General features: G+C 37.6%; 1 protein-coding gene across 2 annotated transcripts; it reads right to left on the reverse strand.

Moving 5' to 3' along the window:
* Window positions 1-1,299: 1,299 nt before the first annotated feature.
* On the reverse strand, window positions 1,300-10,489 carry LOC137962725 (protein ESSENTIAL FOR POTEXVIRUS ACCUMULATION 1-like). 2 transcript variants are annotated; one of them, XM_068809757.1, is made up of 11 exons: window positions 10,106-10,489; window positions 9,381-9,443; window positions 9,141-9,211; window positions 7,365-8,267; window positions 6,505-6,604; window positions 6,292-6,420; window positions 5,378-6,166; window positions 2,900-5,218; window positions 2,726-2,801; window positions 1,960-2,114; window positions 1,300-1,880 (listed from the first exon to the last, which is right to left on the reverse strand). In XM_068809757.1, exons 1-11 carry the CDS (start codon window positions 10,179-10,181, stop codon window positions 1,555-1,557), a joined length of 5,007 nt encoding a protein of 1,668 aa, XP_068665858.1. In that variant the 5' UTR covers window positions 10,182-10,489; the 3' UTR covers window positions 1,300-1,554. The 2 variants fall into 2 exon arrangements, with proteins under 2 accessions (XP_068665858.1, XP_068665857.1); XM_068809756.1 differs by having other exon boundaries at window positions 6,292-6,429.
* Between the last annotated feature and the right edge of the window lie 4,230 nt (window positions 10,490-14,719).

Raw genomic sequence — 14,719 nt, forward strand, 5'->3', positions numbered from 1 at the left:
AAAATCTTGAAACATATAAAGGTCGAGACCCTTATATTTGATGGTCGCTTAGACCCTTGAGTATTCTCCACGTGGGTTCGTAAGATGGACAAATTTTTCGAGTGGTACAAGCTACCCAAGGATCGAAAAGTCAGGTTCACAAAAATGAAATTAATTGACACAAAGATGACACTTGGAAAATGTGTAACAAATTAAAATTACAATAATTGGATTTTGATTTGTTAAGAGTACTATAAGAGTCATCAAGAGTCCTACTCAACCAGGTCGAGTTTTCCCCAAACCGGGAAAGTTGGTAAGGACACCCCTTGTGTACCGCTAATTACTCGAGTCTATACTCGAAGACACCGTACTACTACAAGACCCACCACATTGTGATTGGGGAGGGGGTGAGGCATTTATGACAAATTAGTTGTTATTTTATTTATTTATTATTTAAAAAATAATTATTTTATTTGTTCAGGGGTAGTTTTATCATCATGGGTATTTTGGTCATTTTTGTTATATCCATAGGAGTCTCTATTTAAATATATGATGTTTGAAAATCATTATTATTGAATGAAGTTGAAACTCTTCTTTCTTCACTCCCGATTTCTCTCGGATCTTCATTCTCCCTCACTTCTACTTCTTCCTCTCTTCCTTTCTTCATCTTCCATTATTCTCTGCAACAGCTTTCTTCTCCTCTTCTCCCTCTATTTTCTCCACTCTTCCTCACTGCAGCAACACAGCAGGCACATCCCACGTCAGGGTATTTCTTCCGGATGCCTATCGACTCACTCCTCTACCTCAGTCGCTCGTCTCCTCGACTGGTCCAGGTTGATCCAATACCAACCAATTTGAATAGGTGAAGAGAGAGGCTTCTCCTGTTGCCATTATTGGTGTGTTTATTGAAAATAATTTAATTTTTTCGTCATTATAAATAAACTAAAGTAAGTTTCAAGCATATAAATTAATACTTTAAACATCAAGGGGGAGAGCATGTAAATACTTTCATCATACCACACCAAGTACGTAACGAATTAACTCAACATTTCTACAACATTATGTAATTCTTAATATTTATAAGTTCACATTTAATTGCTCATTCAGGATTTTATGCAATGGATTATGTAAGAAACATTCAATGTATAATTTTACCCACACAAATAAATTTAATATATAAATAAATGTGATATATATTATTCGTTTTTCTACATGAGATTATGACAAGCCATCCAAAGGCAAAGATATGATGAAAATATTTATCTAAAAAAATTAGTAACCACCCTTTTACATGCTGGGGGAAAGAGAGGGTCGAAAGCGTGAAAAAAGTTTATCCAAGAAATCTTCTATTTCTTTTGTACATCATCTAACAGTTAAAGATTATATGAGACACTGAAGGTGAAACTGCCTAATTCTCAAAACTGAATTAGGATTTTCACCAACAAGAAAAAGAAAAGAAAAAAAAATAATAAAAGAATACTCATGCCGCAAAAACCTTTACACTGAAGTGACCCTATACAATCGAGAGAGGACACACAATGAATCATAAAGAAAAATATGCGTTAGGAAAAGAAGCTAATCCTCGGGGCGTTGGATCTCACCCATCATGATGCGATTGCTGGAAACCTTGAAGCCAAGGAGGGCGGGATCAATCTGCCTGCCTTTCTTCCCTTTCTTCTTCCCACTTTTTGTCCCTTGCCCTGCATCGAACTCATGCGACCCAGCATCGAGCTCAGGAGCTGGAGCTGGTTTCTTCGTGCTCTTCAACATGTCTATAAAGGACGTCTCTGAAACATCTGCATCACTGAGAGATGAGGTTCTACGGAACCGCATGTCCTTTTTGGCTGAGGGCGGGGGTTCCACCTGACTGCTCGAGTTCACTCCGGAGTTTTTTCTTCCCTCTGCAGATCCCAAAGATCAATGTTACAAATTTCCCTATTCAAAAACAATATTTGAGAGAAACACTTGATTAGCTCATACCATCAGGAGCTCCTTCGAGATGTGCTGGGTTCTTTGCTTTCACCAGGGAACCAGATGCCAGTTCCGCTAATGCATCTTGGGTAGACAAGGCCCGTGAAACAGGAGGGCGCTTCAACATGGAGTTATCAAGGCCTTTTGAAAGGATTGTTGGAATCCTGTAAGAACATCAGAAAACTGAAAAACTCAAGCTAGACAGATTTGCTAATTCAAGATAATGGCTGTGAGCACCTTTTTTATGCAATAATGTCATGCACTTCATCACGCATGACATAACATATATACATATGATCAAACTGCATCCACTTGGGGATTATTATAACTAAAAGTTTAGTTGAAAGTACACTCCAAGAAGCAAGGATACCATCATTTCAAAAGCTAAAAAAACTCCAAGAGCATAGAAAACTTCACATCCTTCACCAAGCACATCAGGCATCAACCATACAACTCAGTTAAGAATTTACTAATTCACTGCAATCCTCAATTACACCAGAAGAAACAATTTAAACAAGACATTCACATTGTCAGTCTGCCACAAGATAGCAACCTACAGAAGATTTTAGGCCAGTTCACAATCAGATCACAAACTAGAAAAGCTTGAACCCTAGAAGCTTCCTCTAACAGTAACAATAGGAAAATAATAACAAAGTTGCTTTTTAAGACGAGTAAAATTTTAGAAATAGTTAACTGATAAATAAGTAATGCAATCATTCCGTGCTAGAAAATTTGTAACCTTTGACTATTTATCACATGACACCAAGGTTTTTACCTGTCTTTGGCCATCTCTTCACCATAAGCACCACTATCAGCCTCAATTTCATAATTGTAGAAGCCCAGGCTTCCACCTGTAAACATATCATTAAGCACTTAACAACACTGGAAAAGCTCAAATATTGTACCAGAAAATTGAAAGGTACAAATATATATGAAAAATAACCAGTACCACCAAGTGAAGGATGCCTGACAGGGGCACTAGTTGGAAGTTCTCCAGGACCAGTAACAGCAACTCCTGTATGATCAATCAAACCTTCACTCTCAATTGCCGTTCTGTTCACCACCTTGGCTTTAGCCCCTCTTTTCTTCACCTTCTTCCCATCCTTTGTTTCAGAGAGGTCCATTGCCTTACCAATCATGCTAGAATCTGCATAAATAGGCTGGCCTGCCTCATTTATTCCAGAAAAGAACTGTTCCTCCTCCACTAATGCTCCAGAATTGGATCTAAAAGACAGTCTGTCCATGCTTTCAATACTGCTAGCTCGCTCTTCCACACCAGTCACATTCCCCAAGTTCAGGCCATGAGACACGTCTGGGTAAGAATCGCCTAGGTCTGCTTGACCTGATAGAGAACTGAACAGATGATCTGAAGCAGACACAGGCACCAGCCAAGATGGTTCCCTCCTCTCATAAGTAGGAACCCCACCAATACTCATCTCTAATGACTGGTCAGAATGAACAGCTGCTTTTTGCTGAAGCAAATCCATTAAAGCTCGCCTAGAGCTTTCATCATTACCACCTAAAGCTGATGGCCATGAGTTAGGATCGTCAGTAAGGAGGTTCATTTCAGATTCTCTCTTTTTTCGTTCAGCTTCTAACTGCATTTGGTGAAAACGTGACTCTAGCCAATCATTTGGTAGTTGTCCATTCTGCTGATCTGACCATCCACTCTCAATTGCATCCAAATGAGATGCATGATGTTGATTAGGAGGGAACTGGGGTTGACGATGGGAATGTATACCAGAAGAAAAAGAATCTATTTGAGCATGCTGGTCCTGTATTTCAAGACCTTGAACTCCCCTAGCCAGAGAGTTCACAAGATGATCCATGCTCATCCCAGGACCAACAGCACCACCAGGCAATGAGACTGGACGTTCAAAGGGTAAGGAGTTGGGCTGCTCAAAAAGCCCCCCCTGAAGACGTTCATGTAATGCAAAGTTGCGTTCAAGATTGCTTGGTTGCTCATACGATGAAGGCCTTTGCTGTTGCCGATGGTAAACATCTAAAGGATTGAAGCCTACAGGCTGGGCAACAGTTCTGCCAAACTGTGAAGATTCATCCACAGACCAGACACCAATATGCTGCCTCTCTTCCTCCATAGCCTGCTGCTGTTGCCTCAACACTCTTGCTGACTGAAGCTGCTGCTGGTGCTCTTGCTGCTGCAAATTTAGAAGAAGCTGCTGATGTTCCAAAGGAAGCATCTGCTGCTGCCTTTGCTTTTCATGTGAAAGCAACTCCAACAAATCTCTGTGGTGATCTGGCTGCAAGCTCTGGCCAAATTTAGCCTGGATGAGCTGCTCCAGGGCAGGATCATGGAGAGCCCTAAGCTGTTGCTGTTGTTGCTGTTGTTGCTGCAATTCATGGAGAAGATGCTGTCTAAAAATAACTTGATCAAGCATGTTTTGATTGCCTCTGATAGAGTCCAATCGTGTCTGCCCAAAACCAGGGTGATGGTGTTCATGCACCTGCTGTTGCTGATGCAACAACTGTTCAAAAATAGACTGCTGGACTTGAGACTGCTGCTGCTGTTGCAACTGCATCTGATGGTGATGAAGCAGCTGCTGTTGCTGCTGTTGCTGCTGCCGCAAGTGTTGTTCTTGCTGTTGGAGTTGAAGTTGCCGCTGGTGTTGAAACTGAAGCTTCAAAAGATGCTCCATATCTGGACCTGCATGCCCAATTGGACTCAGCCCATGTGGAAGACCAGTTCCAGAGAACTGATCCAAAACTGAACCATTCATATTAGGCACAGAGGAATGATGGCCCAATAATTGTTGCTGAAGCTGTTGTTTCTGTAACTGCTGTGCCAGCAGAAAGTGCTCTGACAGTTCAGACCGACCAGGATCATGTTCCATATGTGGAAGATGGCGGACATCCGTGGCATCCTGAATTACATTTGAGTTTGCAGGGGCACTTCTTCTGTAACTATCTGCCCATGTGTCAGCAATGGTTGAACCATCAAGCTGCCCATTGAATGATTTCTGTTTATGGCCAAAAAGAGAGTTCTCTCTGATGTGGCCAATATCACCAATGTTGGTTGACTGGGACCGCCTCAGATGGGCGCCATCTTCCAACTCAGACCACAAAAGGCCTAGAGGGTGCAAGTTATCACTATCATTCAAGACTTTATGATTGTGAATGCCTGCATCTCCATGTTCATTTGCTAGAAAATGATTGCTAGCAGCATTTCCTAAAGTATCATGAAGATTGGCAGATGGCTTCCCTCTCATGATCCCACTGCCACTACCCGGTCTCCTGGAAAACAATATTTCTGCAATACCAAAAAAAAGGCATTACTAAAATGTTCAAAGAAGAAGCACCACCACAAACGTACACAGGACCACAGATACGTGCACAGGCACACACACATGTACAAAAGCAGACACACAAAAAGGAATATATATATATATATATATATATATTGACTAACCTTCAGTATCTTGACCAACATATTCCTGAAAGTTTTGCCTCACTGAGTTCAATAAGTTAGGTCTTTCAGGGGCAAAAGCTGGCCCCATATTATAATGGGGTTCCGTTGCCTCTTCAATCTTGGATCCTCTTGATGTGGCCCACTGCTGCTCATTTATGGCAGTTGAACTAACAAAATCAGGGACTGCTGCACTAGCCTCCAACTTTCCTTCCACAGCATCCGAAAGTCGTAGATCGCTGCTTGACTGAGTCCTAGAAGATCCAGATCTAGCCTTAAGTTTTAAATGTGGTATGACTTGTCCTAGTTCCTGAAAAGGTGTTCCTTCTGGAGCATCTGACAAGCACACTGGTAAATCAGTGCCAAAAAACCCTTGCTCATACCAAGAAATGATGTCAAGACCCAAAAAGGGTCCCTGTACCTCTCCTTGTGGATCTCGGTAATACAAACTCATTTCTTCAGGTGGAAGAACATGCTCTGATGGCTTTACTTCAGTAGCATTTACAAGCTGTTCACTTCTCGCAATTTCCTTTGGATTCAGAAGATCAAAAAGTGAGCTAGCATCATCAGGTAGCTCGGGCGGATTATCAGAAGAGGCAATGGAACCACCCTCTGTAAACTTAAGTTGCTTCAGAAAATTTGAAGCTCCAACATGCTCATGACCATTTACCAGGCTGCTTTCAATAAATTTTGGCTCATAATCAACCTGGCTGTTGCTAACTGGCTCTCTTAAGCTGGTGATTTCCATTGTACTCATAACTTTAATTTCACTCCTAGAACAAGAATCAGCTTCTAGAAAAAGGCAAAAGAATGAATGAGAAGATATGATGCCACCCAAATCAATGTTAAAAGGAAATTTAAAAAAATCAGAATGCTTAGTATTGTAAACAATAAAAAGGTAAGACAATTTATTTTACCTTCCACTATGCTTGTCAAAACATCATTAGAGAAATTCTCCTCTTTTACTTTTCTAAAGAGCTCACCAGAGTCTTCCTTGTTGCCACAAGGGACAGGTGCCTTGAGTTTGCTCTCAGTTGAAAGAACATCTGCAACACCTAGGCAAAAAATCTCCTCAGAGAATATCAAACTACAACAAACAGATAAAAATTATTTGAGGAAAGGCTCAATACCTGCATCATTGTCATTGGCTCTTCCATTTTTGTCTCTGGTCGAATTATAAGATGCCCCACTGCTGGTGACCTTCCCTTTCCAAATATCTTCAAGAACAGCCTGAAAACCAGAAAATTGCAAATTTTCAGTAGTCAAGCTAACAGACAGACTGAAGCATCAATTTACTAGTTTTTCAACTGAATCAACACAATTAACACAAAATGTAATGAAATGTTTAGGAGTTAAAAAATTGAGGCCAAAATTCAATGATCATTTTAATCAAAGGAACTTCAAAACTTACACACATACTCTAACAGAAAATACACTTCATGTACTACAGAACGTGTTTCCAAAATTAAATACAAAATTTTCCTAATTTATAAATTTAAAAATTGTTACCACAAAGAAGAGAATATTTTTGAATACACACAAATTCTCATTCCAAAGATATACGTAAAGCTAACTCTACATATGGTTCAATAAGTACTAATTACAAAAACTGTCTCAGAATCTATAAAAAATTAGATGATATTTTTAAGTCCTTCATTTGGTGATATTCAGTGTAAATACTCATGCAAAAACTTTTGGCACTTCCCCAAAAAAAATCTAAGCATCCCATCATGAAATTAAAATTTGGATTATTAAAATCATAAAAGAATAGAAAATATAGGAACAATGAATTGCACGGAATGAAAAGAATGAACAGCTCCACCATGTCATACCCCCTCCACAAACATCACAGCAACAACCTTCAGAACATTTCTAGAGCACCAAAAATGAAAATAAATTCAAAAGCAATAGCTGCATTTCAATTACTGGGACAGTTAACTTCTATAGATCATTAGAAACTACCTAGGAATCATTTCAAGATTAATTTTACCTCTTCCTCTGCATCTGGTGCCACAAAGGCCAATGGCTCCAGTGATGTTGTTTGTGTTATCGGAGGCGCTTCCTCTAGCCCACCAGGCATGCTCTCAAAGGAAGGAATGAGCTTCTGCTTCCTATAAATGTCAAGAAGTTTCCCCCTTGGGTAGCAAAATGCATCCCCTGGTAACCCAGACTTGCTGTATCCACCATCACTCTTATCTGAACGAATAGCACCAATGGGACCAGAAGTAGAAGTCCTACTAATTGGCAAACTACCAATAATGCTTGACCGACCTCGACCTGGAGCAAACCCCACAGAAGACTCGGACCTACCTCTCCCCAGGCCAAAACCTGGAGCAGCACGATAAACCGAGGACCCACCTGTATGAGTTTCCTGCCGATGTCGTGGCCGCCATTTATCACGAGAATCAACCTCACGCTCAGAAGCAGAACGGTTGGTTCCCACAAAGGAGGGTTGTTTGTCACTGTGCATGTCTTCTTTTTCTGTTTCTGCCCTCTTCTCAGTTCGAGTGTCCTTGTCCTTATCTTCTGGACCCCATCTTGAAGACCACTTGCTGTCTCGCCGTGTTTCATGAACAGAGCTACGACCACCAACATCATGCCACCTGTCAGTTGAAGACAATGATGTTCTGTCAGTGGTTTCTCGGATTGAAACACTGTCAGTCCGACGATCATTTTTCCGATATTCACTCTCTCTTTCTCCTTCTTTTCTGCGCTCTCTCCTACCGAGTAACCCAGTTTCTCTCTCCTCTTCACGCCAACGACGACCACTCTCAATCTCAGGTGTGTTCCTTCTCCATTCTTTCTTGTCTTGAGATCCTTCCGAGCGCCAACCCTCCTTCTGGGAAGGATCTGTGGAGTTTCCAGCAGATAGAGGATTTGGTATACGAGTATCCTAGAAGATAAATAAGAAAAATAAGTTCGTCAGGAACATAATCACACAGAAACGCTCTGACATTTACAGACACACAGCAAGAACCTATACATTCTTTTAGTCATATTTCCAAGCCCCTCCAAATGCATTTGCAATACTTATGTTTTGACAATATAATCTCAGAGGAATAAATGCTAGCTAAATGTTAAAAAATCAAACAAAGTATTTTCTAGACATTCAATTAATTATCACGAATCAATGATACCGGTAATCAATAATTAAATAACCCAAAAGCTTTTTCTCTTTTCTTAATGGCAACAGATGTCCCCTTTGCTTCTTTACTTCATTATAAAAAAAGGAATTAAAGATAAAGATCAGTGGGATAATCATATGATGAGCAGAGTGATGCTAACAGCATGTAACAGGTGATGGACAGGCTTGTAAAAGCTACAACTGACATGACACGATTTATAAGATATGAGCACTTAAACCTAATAACCTTGGCACCTGATTGAAGATTAAAGAAACGGACATGACCATATCAGGTAAACTAATGGTCAAACACCACCATTTTCCACTGCGACTTTTTTTCTGAAAAAAGATGAGATTTTTTTTCAAAGCCAGAGAACAAAATCTTACATCAGGGTCCCTTTACAATGAGGGATTGGAGGGCAACCTCCTCTTTAGCAAGAGAATTAGCCATGTTATTGGCTGATCTCGCAACATGAGACCAAGAACAATCAAATTCAGAAACAATAACAGCGTTTGCATACAAATTACACAAACAAGATACACTTCCATTCCAAAAGGCATACTTATCCAACCACAGCATATCACATGTCTCATTAAAAAGGAAAAAAATACATATACTGCTGATGCACGTAAAAGACTGACCTTACTTTCGGTTGGCTTTGCATACAGCCACTGGGGAGATAAAGGTATACTGTTTTCTGATGTTGCTTGATCTACAAAATGAATAGAAGTGCCAGTAAGCAGTAAAACATAAAAACCTACATGCACCATACAAACAACAGCATTTGAGAATTTCAACAGCCACTAACAATTGTTAGGTTCAACTGACCAGTAACATCACACTAAATGGTTAAAACAAAATGAAAACAGATTTAAAAGTACCTTTAGAGTCCTCAAGAAACCCAGTGAGCGCCTTCTCATCATCATTTCCACCACCTGTAGCGACTGTCATGGCAGAAAATAAAAAATTTTAGTACAAGAAACCTTACTGAAAGATGGATGACACATAAAAACAAGTAAAACTAAACTCACTATGACTAAAGTAACAGAGAGACTTTGCATATCTCATGAAGCCTCGTACCAGATTAAGTTACATAGCCAACAACAAGAGCTCGAATAAAGAAAGGAAGAAAAGAAAAGGACGCAAAATTTTAGAAGGTATTCGACAGAATTTCATCCGGAGAATACTTCATTTCAGTCAAATCAGAGGCTCAGCGTCCTAGTCAACTTCAAGGATAATTAAGTAGAAAAATACCGCCAAAACCAAGAGTGGAGACTAACAAATTCCATCAAGTAAGAAACTACTCAACTTAAACACGAATTTCTTAAGATCTGAAATAATATACAGCAACAAGAAGAAGACAAACAAACATTATAAGCGATAAGATCTAAGCCACCGAGATTCGTAATACAAAAGCCAAGCAGATAACAAATAGCCACAGAAATCTTGTAGGAGGAAAAAAAATCCAATCCGAAAACAACAGCATAGTTTTGTCAGAGGAAAAAAAATCACATCCAAATCCGCTGTCCAATGCAAGTCAAAATCAAGCAACCAATGTTATACTCAAGAAAAAACTGCGAATAAAAACGCGAAAAACATTAAATACCTTTGGCTGCCCAAGGCTCGTCGGAAGACTTTAACGAAAGGAGATCCTCTGGCAGATCAACCTTGCTTTCGGCCATCGCAGTGGACAGAAACGTGGAGATCAGGAATCGAGTAAATCGGAATTCCAGATGGAAAAAAAAAAAACGAATGCGCACGAAGAGCGGAAACCGGCGCACAAGTCAAACGAGTCGCATCGATCGAAGGCGGAGGAATTAGAGGAGATCGAGTTAGGGTTTGGGTGGTTGGTATCCTAGGGTTTTTAGGGTTTCGAAACGAGGAGAGGTATCGCAACACAGAGACGCAAGAGAAAGAGAGAGCTTGGGGAGGAAAGTAAACCTGAAACGGATTTGCGCCGTAAGAGAAAAACAAAAGAGGGTGAGAGGGCTTTGGGTGGTCAGAAGAGCGAATTTGCAGTATGCTTTGAGAAGCTTAAGAAATTAAGAGGACGGGCAGGGTTACATACCGAATCTTTCGGTGTATACACGGAAGGGGGTCCGAGTCCGGCAGGCACCGAGTAGATAACAAGAAGCCTAAAATCCAAAACGTGAAGACTCGAACACATGGCGTACAAATGCTTCTCACGTGTAGAAGCATGGTTTTGGGAATGTCCTCCCAGAGCTAACATCCAAGGCTACAGGAGAGCAAAGAAAAGTAAAAAAAATTTTTTTTTTCTTTCGTTTGGATACATATGAAAAATGAGAGAAAAAATAAAAAAGAAATATTTATGATTAAAATTTTCTCTTAAGTTTTTTTTCTTAACTAAAATATTTGATGGCCATCGAACTAGAACAATGACCGGTTTTAGTTGAATCAATTCACTTGTGTTTAATTGTGGTTGAACTAATAACTTGGAAAGAGAAAGAGAAAGGGTGATCAAATCACACAATGAATACAAAGATAATTATACTAGTTCGCCAATCTATATTGGATTACTAATCGACTACAACCAATTTATAATGTTGTATTAAATTTTTTAATGATTTAAGTAGCATTTTTATAGTGCAATATTATCATTTAACTATTTTACCTTTATTTTACTTAAAAAAAAAATTAAAATAACTAGGTAGCTTCAGTAAATATTAAAATGGGCAAATGTGTATGGAGATTATTTGATTGATACCAAATTCTCTTCCTTAATATTTCTTATAATATCTATCATATTATAGTTTTTATTATTATTGTTCTTATTTGTTTAGTTCTTAATGCACATAATTTGATCCTAATTTATCAAATAATTTATTAACAATGTATTTCCTACTTCATTATATTCAATATTATCCAAGAAAAGATAATCATACAAATCTTTTTAAAATGTATTCTACATCTATTTCCTATCTAATGCATTCATGATTGATATTCATTTTATATCATTTTAATAGAAAATATTGTCATAAAACCTTATTAAGAGAATTTATTAACTAAATACTCAAAACTTTCAAAAAAATATTTGTCAAAATACCCAACTTTGAACCTTGGTCAAATGTCTTCCACCATGTTTAGTGCATCCCTAGACCTTAAGTGTGGTGTAAAAAAAGAGGCAAGAAGTTTAAAAATATAAAAATTATATATGGCCCCAAATCATCTCCTTCACACCAACCCACCATTGGTCTAGTCCAATTATAAAACTCAAGTTGCACATGTTCAACCAGACTCAATCCCCTATTTAGGTGGTAAAAAAGGAAAAAAACCAAGAATGAGCAAAAGCTTGGGTGACCTGCTAGGTTTGCATTTGTCTTTTGACACAACAAACCCATAACCAAAATATATAAGAAGACAATCTGAATGAAACAAAGTGAGGAAGAAAATCACAACTCCACCTTACATAATTGATGTCAATCAAGAAAGATCATAAACCTGAATATGTAACTAGTCATTCAATCTTTTCATCAATGAGAGCTAATCAAAAAGGTTATGACAATAAAATAAATTATAAGAAACAAGTATGTTACATACTTCAAATAATAAAAATATTACCACAATACCTGCAACATCACAGACACTTATATACCTAAAATAAAATAACAACACAATAACTTTTTGTACATTAAATAAAATAAAAACACAATGAGTTCTAAAAAATTTAAATGAAACATGTTTTTTTTGTCCACCATGAGTCCAATAATGAAATTTTTCCTCAAATCAAAAGAAGTCTTTATAAAAAAATACATGAAGTAATATAAAATAGAAAAAAAGCAATACTTTCTCATATTCATCATGAGTTGCATCGATTTTTTTCTAACTTTCATTTCATCCCATAACAATGTATAATATCCTAACAACCAAAAGATGATAAAAAAATTAAAATATTACATTTTACTAATGCTCATCTGAGTCTACGGTTGACAAATATTACATAGACATTAGTCTCATACACAGAGAATATGATTCTCATGTCTACTTGATCCTTTCTACCAAAAGAATAAAGGGTATAACCCCAATTGTCATCTCTTACAAATATAAAGTTTCCTAAGGAATAATATATATACACACACAACTACAGAAAAATTTCACATTCTTCCAGGCCTACCAATTCCCACATAAGGAAGCTTTCCTAACCAGCACTAGTAGCTGGCAATACTTAGTCCGTCCTTTGGTTCTCTAAAAAAAATTTTAACACAGTGTGAATGAGAGCTCAATAAGTTCTATTCCTAGTCACAAAAGAAAATTTCAAAACTGTGTGGAGAGTTCAAAACATTATTTCTCACTATTGATTACAGTATATAGTCAAACCCAAAATTAATGCATATTTAACCAAAAGATCCTGCACACCTCAATCTATCAGCTAATTTTGTATATATACACTTATGAAAACATCACTCACGTGAATATTGTCTAATAAGAATATCAATTTAACAAGGAGGTTTTAGTAAAGGCATTTAGCATAAACACGATTCCACTTCAATTCTAACTTTGCAATCATACACATTTACATGCTAGTAAATCTTGCAAGAGAGATAACTTTTGTAAACATCACTATCTTAGGGCATGTCCTTGTTATACTCGAATAAAGTCTCTACCCCTCAACACATGTAAGGCATAACATTTCTAAATTCATATAGAAGTTATTCTACTCACAGACTTCTATATGAAATTTAAAACAAAAAACAACATAAAGGGATGAGCATGATGTTAAGATAAGAAAACAAGAAACTCACAACTTCTCATTGTAGCGTTGTTCACTTAATCCCACAATCTTGCACTTAGTACTTATGTGAAAATTCTCCATCCTAAGATTTCTTTGGCATTCATTTGACCTTTGTTCAGTCCATAGGATTAAGCTGGTCCACTTTTTGGTTATCAATAAGAAGGTCTACAACAAGACCTGGTTTGACTATCATTATAGTTGATACATCAATTTTAAGTGTCAAACACCCTTGGGAGATTTTGAAACTAGAATGGAAACCTTGCACCCTAACACACCACCACCTATGTCAACTAAATTTATGCACTCATTCTACAAATGTTATCTCACAAGAAGGCAACTTTGCTTTGAAGCATACTGCATTAATATGATAACAAGCCTTCAGAATCCTTCTGGTGAATTTTCTGACTCTTTACCGTGTAAGACAACATTTTCAAGACCCTGGGCCCATTATACTTCTACTCGTGCTTATCTAAAAAGAAACACAGATTTACAGAGCTCAACTGTTCCTAGTTTAAATCAGAACTATCCATTTCAGGAATCAAACTTGATATACTTCTAATCATGCTCAAAACACAATGAAACATGAGCTTTAGAACCCAACTAACCCTAATCTAAAATCAGGCAATTGATTTAGAGGTTCAAATTCAATATACACCTACTTATGCCTAAAATGAATAAAACATGAAAATTTTGAACCTAAACAATCCTAAACCAATTTCAAACTCTTGATTTCAGAAATCCGAACTCAATACGCAACTAACCAAACATAACTAGATAGAACCTGAAATTTCAGAGAGCTAGCCTGGCATAATCTAATTCAGGCCCTCATTTTTAACTATTCTGCTCAATACCCAATCAATCAACCACAACAAAACAAAACTTATAATTTATGTCAGGCCCTCAATTTCAAGAATCCTGCTCAAAACCCAATTAATCCAGCACAAATTAAACAGAACCTGAAATTTCAAAAACCTGCCATGCATAAATCAATTCAGACCCTCAATTTCATCCATTCTACTCAATACCCAATAAATCGAACACAAACTAAAGAAAATCTGAAAATTTAGAAAGCCTAACCATGTATAATTCAATTCAAGCCCTCAATTTCAGCAACCCATACTCCATACCCAACTAATCATGCCTAAATCGAAGAAAAACATGAAATTCCATAAATTAAACAAGTTTAATCTTAACTCAAGACCTTCAATTTCCGTAACCTATACTCCGTACTCGACCAATCATGCCTAAATCAAACAAAAACATGAAATTTCTGAAATTAAACGACTTTAATCTAACTCGGGCCCTTAATTTAAGTAATTGAAACTCAATATTCAACTAATCATGTCTTGAACAGAAAGAGAATATAAAATTTCAGACACTTAAACCACTCCAACCTAAATCAAACCTTCAATTTGAATATTCCAAACATACACTCAACTAATCATTCATAAAATGAAAAGAAACATGCAA

This window comes from Aristolochia californica, unplaced genomic scaffold (genome assembly GCF_029961685.1).
Source record: "Aristolochia californica isolate CCGP_79_NKW_82.1479 unplaced genomic scaffold, dmAriCali1.0.hap1 SCAF_4, whole genome shotgun sequence".
Taxonomy (NCBI): domain Eukaryota; kingdom Viridiplantae; phylum Streptophyta; class Magnoliopsida; order Piperales; family Aristolochiaceae; genus Aristolochia; species Aristolochia californica.

What these genes read in the sequence shown, in the direction of transcription:
- LOC137962725 (XM_068809756.1), bottom strand. Translation starts at nt 10,181, where the DNA reads ATGGCCGAAAGCAAGGTTGATCTGCCAGAGGATCTCCTTTCGTTAAAG. An exon ending in CGAGCCTTGGGCAGCCAAAG is followed by an intron (nt 9,444 to 10,105) that starts GTATTTAATGTT and finishes CTGCCATGACAG; the next exon opens with TCGCTACAGGTGGTGGAAAT. An exon ending in TTTGACAAGCATAGTGGAAG is followed by an intron (nt 6,167 to 6,291) that starts GTAAAATAAATT and finishes GCCTTTTTCTAG; the next exon opens with AAGCTGATTCTTGTTCTAGG.